The sequence below is a fragment of the Manihot esculenta genome, chromosome 18 (assembly GCF_001659605.2).
Source record: "Manihot esculenta cultivar AM560-2 chromosome 18, M.esculenta_v8, whole genome shotgun sequence".
In the NCBI taxonomy this organism is placed as follows: domain Eukaryota; kingdom Viridiplantae; phylum Streptophyta; class Magnoliopsida; order Malpighiales; family Euphorbiaceae; genus Manihot; species Manihot esculenta.
The window spans coordinates 8,887,816-8,896,541 of NC_035178.2; the positions used below are offsets into that span (position 1 = coordinate 8,887,816).

Consider the following 8,726-nt stretch of genomic DNA (forward strand, 5'->3'; position numbering starts at 1 on the left):
AAATAAAATTAAAAGTATTGAATATAATTAATAAAGAGTAAAAAAATTTGTCTATTTCTATTTATTTTACCTTTCTTTTAATATTGTAATAAGCTTAACCGATGAAGTTAAAAAAGATGCATCAAACAAAAAAAAATCTTTATAAATAATATAACAATATATATTTAATATTATTTAAATATCGGAGAATTTTAATTTACGTAATATATAAAATTTAAGATAAAATAAAAATTATTTAATCAATATATCAATTGGTTGTATTTACATTTACATTTGTACTCTTTATTATTTTTTATCCTTTATCAAGTAAAAGTACTATAAAGGAAATAGAATGTTCTATGTTTCAAAGAAGTTATTGTAGAAATGCAGAGACGCAATAGGAATTCGTAATATTCGATTTAAATTAAAAAATTAATTTAATTGAATTAATTTAAAATTTTAGTTTAATTTTATATTAACTTTTGTTCAGTTTGATTTTTAATTTAAAAAATTTTTATTATTTAGATTTGATTCGATTTTAATAAAAAAATTTAAAAAAACTGTACCGAACCGATTAAAGATAATAGTATATTATTTTTAATAATAATAATATAGAAATATTAGATTATATTAAGGTTAAAATATTCTAATTAAATTTTAAAATATTAAATAAAGTATAATAAATAAAAAAATTATTAAAAATTCAAACTGATTAAATTAAATCGAACCGAACCGAATCAGACTGATTCAATTCGATTTGATCAAAATCAATTCGATTCGATTTTTATAAATATCACAATTTTAATTTTTAATTTATTTAGTTCCGTTTGATTTTGATCAAAATCGAACCGATCGATTGCTCACTTTATGGAGAGAGAGCAATGGAGAGAGAACACAATAGAAATGAGAGGAGAAATGAATTTTAAGATAATATTTTAATTAATTAAAAAGTTTATGATAAATGTGAAAGAAACAAATTAATGGCAATATCACTATTGGGTAAACAAAGAACATATTCTCATAAGAAATCATACACTCTAATACATGGATAATATTACAAATTTGCCCATAATCTCAAACTCAACATTTGTAGTAAACTGTTCCAAGGAGTATTTAAGAATGTAATTATACTGCTTCAACCTGTTGAGGATAAGATTATTCAATCTGCCAAACAACTTGACAGCTAATTAACATTTGAAACGACAAACCAGAAGCTAAAGCTATAAGCATACCATTTTGCTCTAAACTGATTATGTCGACTAATTCCTTCCTTGCTTTCCCACTGCTAAGTTCTCATACCTGTTTTCTGCTCTACAAGGACAATACAGCTCTTAGATGTTCATCAAAAATGAAAATTTATTTGAAAAAGGAAAAGTGGGTAGAATGTGCAATGTAAATATTTTATTTTATAAGCACAAGAAGTATAGCCAATTGTACAGGATCTTTGGGGAATTGTATTATTATGAGTTCCTTGATAGTTTCCACTTTTATTTGGAAGGTTGCTTGTTAATGCTCACTTCATCAAATACTCATGGTACGAGAATATATATATACACATAGCTGAATTGATGCAGAATTGGTTTCAGATAAGCTAAATGGCAAAAGACTATCCCCATCAAGTGTTGGGATGAAGAATTGGTTTTAGATATGGCAAAAAATATCTACTAATGAGTGTTGGGATGAGTAGTTCGACACTTTTGTCCTTAGTGTAAGATAAGATTGGTGCCTATTTTCATTTTTCCACATTCAATGCAGTTATGGAAGTCCTGACACAAATAAGCCATCTGTGTGCACCCTTCAAACTAATAAGAAAGAAATGCAACTTCCTCCAAAGATAGTCATTTCTTGCATCAAGTCGTCAGGAATATCAAGGAAAAAGTTGAAAAAAAAAAAAAAAAGAAGAAACTTTTGCTTACGGTAATAAACCCCAGATCACAAAGAGTGCACAAAATTAAAACAGAACCAGTTACATCAGACTCACTTGTCTTTAGCAAATAAAACTAGGTAGAGAGGATCTTGAGAAGCAAGCTGCAAAAGCTGTATGACAATGTAGGCACAAGTTGCAACGCTGAAAAATTGGAATGGTTAAATATCTGTTCTTGATATCAATATAGTGTTAACAACATGCAAATTCTGGTGACTGCAAAAAATTATGCAGAAGAAAAGTGCCCGGCAATTTCTTACTGATCAAATAAGTTTTCATACATTAAATTCCACTGTGTTCTGCTAGATTCTTGTATCTTTGAGGAGCAGATATATTTATAATAATTATATGAAACTTCCACATCAGCATCAGTACTACTGAATTCTATTAATAATAACATACAGCATGCTGATGTTAGCTGAGGTGTAGACAAGATGAGCAACATAGACCCTCCGTTTGGAATCAAGAAAGAATTCAATTTCTTTATTTCTCTTTTTAACTTAAAAAGTATTCATTTTAAAAGAAATAGAAATCTTGCAAGATTTTAAAATAATTCATTTAATTTTTTTTTCTCGCAAAATGAATAATGCCAAACGAGGAGAAGAAAATGCCTGTGCAACTCAGTTCCTAGTTTTTCATCACATAAAAGGTTACTTTCCTTCTATATTTGTTAATCTGGTGGGTTGATGCATTCCATCAAAAGCTGCACTTTTAACATGACTATTCTTCTTCAATGAATAAATAACAGTTTACAATTAAGAGCCAAAACTATGAAGGATGTATTACCTGCCAACACATACCAATAAAGTAATCCACAACAATGAATGAATCCAACTTGATTCCTTGTAGACAAACCAAACCTAAATTCAAACACAAAATGACATTACTGATTCAAAATAATGCATATAACAAGATACTTATGATAATGTACATATATTTATTGAATATCGCGAATGCCCAAGGTGGCAGTGATTTGAAGATTAAGACTTGTAAATTGAGGTTCTCAGGTAGGGGTGCACACTGCACATTATTTAGCCTAAACCAATGAATTGAACAACTGCAACCCCACCCCCCAAAGTCAAAATTTCTTAATCATCCACATGGAATTTCTTTTCTAGAGTATCATGCTGCCCTCCCTAATCCAGTATTAATGCTGACCCCGCTAATCCAGCCCAAGTATTTTATCTTTAGCATCCAAGTTCAATTGCTTGGCCCATTTCATCATTTCAACTCATTATTAAGCAAATAATATTTCAGCCTATTAAATAATTCAGCAACAACATTAAATAATTATGCCTACATATATTTAAACTAAGTTAAAAGAAAGGAGAATAGTTTATTCTTGTTTTTATTGCAGAAACCGTCCAACATCCACATGACTCCAAAACTCAAATGTCTAGTCAAACCATTCTTTTATTCCAAGGAGCAAAGCTTGAGTTTTTGCTTAGGCATAAACATGAATTAGAGCTAACAAACATTAGTATAAAAAATTTCTTAGATCATTGCATTGCAAGCATACCCATAACAAATTTCAACCATACAAACATTAGAAAAAAAAATTATAATACGACAACAATCCTAAGGCATGTATGTTTTCGTATACTATTTTTTTACAACTAGAAATTTCTTTGCGTGACTTGAAATTAAACAATATAACAAATATGTATAGACACGTTTACAGGGAACTAAGGTCAGGATGAAACAAAAAGAGAGTGAAAGACTTTACCAGATCTTTGCCCTCCCCTAACTTAAATTTCTAACTCGCCACTACACATTGTCAACGAAACTATAAGACAAATCTTTATTTAATATGCTTAAGCCCAACTCAGCTATTTTTTTTTCAATTTCAATCTAGCTAAGTAGTTCTGTGAATCCCTTTCTTCCATTTGACTCAATTTAAGGTTACATTAGTAGAGAAACTTAATTGAATCATTGCATATCCAGTATAGATGTGACTCCTCTGATCATGTAATAGTGAAATATATCCATTCCAAAGCAGATAAACAGTAACTTTCAACTGATAATTGATCTTTAAAGACTGGAATAATTAAGACATACCGAAATAGACACAACATTGATATAGAAGTCAACTAATGTTGCAACCATCCACCTGCAAACATTTTGGCGATAAATTACATTCACCTGAGACAATACTGTCTCAAACTTCAAAGAGCAGATATTTTCAATTTAGGTACACCACAAAAACATGAAAAACATACAAATCTATAATACTGCGCAGACATCCATCATCAAAGTTTCAGCAAAATATATATATCTATAAGCCAGCTTAAAAGGTAATTTTCTCCTTTCTCAGTCAGCTTTCTTCCTGTAGGAATGGGAACCCAAAACATTCCAGCATACTCATAACCACTCTATGATGTGCAATATGGAACCTAGGGGATCATTTTCATATCAGAATGTTAAATTTAGCGATATGGTAATGCTGTTAAATTCCTAATAAAAAAATATGCAGAACAAGATGTACTACAGTACATGTCTATCATTCCACGTTCCAACAACTAACAAGTAAAGTCATATAACTAGGTCTATTGTATCATATATGGCTCTCCTCATGGAAGGAGAGAAGCAAAAGATGTCATCGAAAATTGTTTTTCTTCTGGTCTCAAAACACCTTTTTGATGTAAAGAATTCATGGAGTTGAAAGATGAGGGAAATGAATGTTAGCTAACACTTCACCTCTGCCAACAGTTTGTCCCTCCCCTCCAACCCCAGAATTAAATAAAAAAGAACAAAAAAACAAAAACAAAACACACACTCAGGAAACCAGCGAACCATGATACCTTTCTTTCAATGAGTCAGAGTGGTGTGTCAAAGGAGTTGCCAAATCAAACAGAGTTCAAGCTACATCACAGTTAAGGGCATCACGGCAACAGGTTGAAAAATGAAGTTGAGATTGAGAAGAATAGCCAAATAATCTGGACCCACAAAATCATGTACATTTTACTCCAATTTCAATAAGTGTGCATCTAAGATAATCTTAGCCATATTTTAAGCAAAAGGATGTCAACATAATGGTAGAGTCTCCATAGAGTGGTTGAAGAGGGGGTTTTGTTTTCCTTGCTACGCAAACAACACAATAAAATAATAGGTTTTTAACATGTCATGAGATGACAATTTCTTGGCCCATTCTGGTTCCTAGCCAATCTGGATATACTAGAGAAATACGGTCCTTTTTTCCTAGCCCAACCCTAAATCTCACATACTTTTAATAATAAATAAATAAATAACAACATATAATACGTTAGCTTATCACTCAACCATTTCAAGATCAGTGCACAGAATTTCAAACAATTGGCTGATCATTCATCATTGTCACTAAACTCTCTCACCATTTGAAAGTTAAGTAGATTGAGGCCCAATCTATACAAGAAAAGAGTAAGCTAGACTATAGCATATTTTGCAGGAAAAAATTGAAAAGCTAAGAAAAGAATTTGCTTATTATCACTGCAGGTGCAAAATCTATCTCAGCAAAGAAATATTATTCCTGCCAGAATAAGGATTATCAGCAAAAATTTCTAGCATGAAAACAATACAATTCCTCAAAATAAAATTAGTAAGCACATATACCATCTTTTTTCTTCTCAAAATCAGTACTCAACTACACTAGATTCTATTATACCATATAATTCAAAAAGAAGAGAAGGGATAGAAGGTATTTAAGAACTTACGGAGTAAAGACCTCTTTGCGAAAAGGAGAACCATCAGTTACAGAAGTGTAGATCAAAGTTCCCAACATTAAACAACCCAAACTGCTGAAAGCAATTCTTGCAACTACAACTGGGGGGTGCTTACTCCTTTTTTCCACTCCATCCCTAAAAATGGAGGACTTGTCAATGCATGAGTAATTATGTTAGAGATATAGAGGAGAGAGGAGAGTGGGAAAAGGTTGAGGGTTCAACATTCAAAAGAAGAAAGTTCAATACACTACACAGAGAATCACACTACCTTCAAAGATTCTCTAACAATCTATTACTGTATCCAGTCAATGGACTTGCAGAGGAGAATAACACACAAGGGCAATAAAAGGATGAGTGACCCAGTAACTTCTTAAATTTTCTTAAGCAAAAAAGCACATACAGAGACAAGTATAGGTAGAGAAAGTTAAGAATATCCAAGTTACAGACATGAAGAAGATGAGATATACACAGGCCATAAGATGATTTGGGCTAACTGGTGAGAAGTTGTTTATTCAGCAGTATCAAACCTTCTTATAATTGTAGCTTTAAACTAGGTAAACGTGAAATATATATATATATATATATATATATATTTCACATGGAGGATGTCAATTAAATTATGCTTGAGGCTTCAAAGAGTTGAACATAAACAATAGGAATCTGGCAAATTAATTCATGAAAAAGTGTTTTGGCTGGTGTCAACATAGACACGGAACATGCTCCTGTACAACAAATCTTAAATCTTATAATAATTTGCTCCAGAACAAGTCCCAAAATTGGCATATCTGACGTTCTGTGTACATACCTTTCTTCATGCCGCAGTAGAACATGGTAAATGGGGTCTTTTAAAGATTCTTCAGGTGACAAATTAAGAAATTGGATGAAAATGTAGGCACAAGTAGCAATGCTGCAGACAAGTGAACCAAGGTCAAAAAATGAAGATGTAACATGGGACCAGCATCAAATTCTGATTCTAGTATTTTGAATAAGTTCATGATCATTTCTTGGAAGATGAATCAGAGCACAACCAGAAAACATACCTGCCAAGGCATACAAGGAGAATTATCCAAATAATTGCACTAATACTGTTTGATTCCTTGTAGTAAATCCAAGCCTGATAGAACAAAAACTTCTATAACTCCTAAATACAAACTTCCATGCATAAAAAAGCAAGAAAAAGCCGAGTTGAAGGTCAGGTACCGCCAACGGTACAACGTTGATGTAGAAATCAACCAAAGTAGCAGCCATCCAACTGCAAGCAACACAGAACAGAAATTTAAGAAAAATAGGGCACAGAGAGACAGAGAAAGAGAGACATAAAAGTCATATTTACGGGGTGAGAAGGTCTCTGCGAAAGGGGAGGCCATCAATGGAGATAGTGTAGATGAGAGTGGCCACCATTATAGAACCCAATACAAAGAAAATAGTTCTTAGCAAAGCTGCCAATTGAATTGCCATTGCTAAGTTTGGCGTCTTCTGCGATTCTGCAAGAGGAAACGAGAAAGCTGAGAAGTTATATGCACAGACAATAGTCAGACTCAGAGTAGTGGAGGAGGCTGAGTACACGTCGTCGCTGAGGATATATATATTGGGAAAAAGCTCACGTTTTCTAACATTTAAATTTTTTATGGATATATTTAAATTTTTAAAAATTAAAACATGAAAATTCAACAGCATATTATATAATATTTTATTATTTTTAAATATAAATTAATTTTATATGTGAAAATACTCATTTAATTATGATTACTTAATATATTTAATTTTAAAAATAAATAAATAAATTATTAAATATATAGCTCATACCTTTAATATTAATGTAAAAATAATACTAACATGTTTCATGTAAATTTTTTATAATTATTATAATAAAATAAAATTAATGTAGGAATATGTTTACTGTTTATTTAATAATTGAATTATTTATTTTTAATTAAAATATATTATTTAATTAAAATTAAGAGTTAATATTATTTTTATATATAAAATTAATTTATATCTAAAAAATAATAAAATATACTTCCATTCAATGGTAAATATAAGACTTTTCATTATTAAGTATTTTATTTTTTGAGGCCTAAGAAATAAAAATCCTATTCTATTTTCTAATTTTATCAATTACAGTCATAGAAAATTTTTAGTAATTGTAAATACTACAAGTAATTTTAAAATACATATCTTTCATCTTTTCAACGTAAAAAATTAAAATTTTATATTTAATTATAATTATAGTTAAAATTTTTAATATTAAATAATAAAATTTTAATTTTTAAATTTATTATAATTATAGTTCATTTTTAAGATAATTTATCAAATTAAATATAAAAATATAAAATTTTATATTTAGTTACAATTATAATTCGGAAGACTTGCATGTGATATAGGAATTTTGTTGGGGTACTCTCCACTATCAATCAGCATTCGGTCAGTTTGATTTAAAATTGAATCGAGTCGAATAAATTAAAAATCAAAATTTTAGTATTTATATAAATCGAATCAAATCGATTTTGATCAAAAATCGAATCGAACTGAACTGATTTGAACCAATCGATTTGATTTCTAATTAAAATCAATTTGATTCGATTCGATTCGATTTGATCGGTTTCGATTTTTAATAAATTTTTTATTTTTTACACTTTACTTTTAATATTTTAAAATTTAATTAAAATATTTTAATTTTAATATAATTTAATTTCTCTATATTATTGAAAATAATATATTATTATTACTAATCAGTTCGGTTTGATATTTTCAATTTTTTTCTGATTAAAATCAAACCGAACAGAAATAATCGAAATTTTTAAAATTAAAAATCGAACCAAACCGAATTAATAAAAACCGAACTAAATTTTAAAATTAATTCGATTCAATCGATTTTTTCGATTTAAACCGAATAATCCTCATCCTGAGAGGATAAATCTAGTTTTTTTTTAGTTTTTTGAGTTTTGCAAATGCTGATTTATCTATTTTTCGACCAATTTTTATCTCTTTTGCTAGATGTATCTATTTTTCGACCAATTTTTATTTTTTTGACTAGATTAGCATTTGACTATGTGATGAGCATCGAGTTTGTTTTTAGGGATCAGTACCTTCTAGAAACGTTCTCAGCACTACCTGTTCTCGAT

At 29.7% G+C, this 8,726-nt stretch overlaps 1 protein-coding gene across 17 annotated transcripts; it reads right to left on the bottom strand.

The window, feature by feature from the left end:
* Positions 1-943: 943 nt before the first annotated feature.
* On the bottom strand, positions 944-7,162 carry LOC110606891. Of its 17 annotated transcripts, none has more exons than XR_002486580.2 (10): positions 6,935-7,162; positions 6,802-6,853; positions 6,642-6,715; positions 6,407-6,508; positions 5,593-5,736; positions 3,962-4,013; positions 2,704-2,763; positions 1,961-2,047; positions 1,212-1,285; positions 944-1,119 (listed from the first exon to the last, which is right to left on the bottom strand). XR_002486580.2 is itself a non-coding variant. In XM_021745873.2 (10 exons), the coding sequence occupies exons 1-9, from the start codon at positions 7,057-7,059 to the stop codon at positions 1,239-1,241; spliced, it is 762 nt and encodes a 253-aa protein (XP_021601565.1). In that variant the 5' UTR covers positions 7,060-7,162; the 3' UTR covers positions 944-1,119; positions 1,212-1,238. The 17 variants fall into 17 exon arrangements, 10 of the variants coding, with proteins under 10 accessions (XP_021601565.1, XP_043809417.1, XP_021601569.1 ...); XR_002486579.2 differs by having other exon boundaries at positions 1,212-1,290; XR_002486578.2 differs by having other exon boundaries at positions 2,690-2,763.
* Between the last annotated feature and the right edge of the window lie 1,564 nt (positions 7,163-8,726).

Bases quoted from the DNA above. Each gene is read 5' to 3' on its own strand.
- LOC110606891 (XM_021745873.2), bottom strand. From the start codon at position 7,059: ATGGCAATTCAATTGGCAGCTTTGCTAAGAACTATTTTCTTTGTATTG. The intron at 6,509-6,641 runs GTATGTTTTCTG...ACTTGTCTGCAG, and splicing joins CTCCTTGTATGCCTTGGCAG to CATTGCTACTTGTGCCTACA. The intron at 2,764-3,961 runs GTATGTCTTAAT...GTTTGAATTTAG, and splicing joins TCAATGTTGTGTCTATTTCG to GTTTGGTTTGTCTACAAGGA.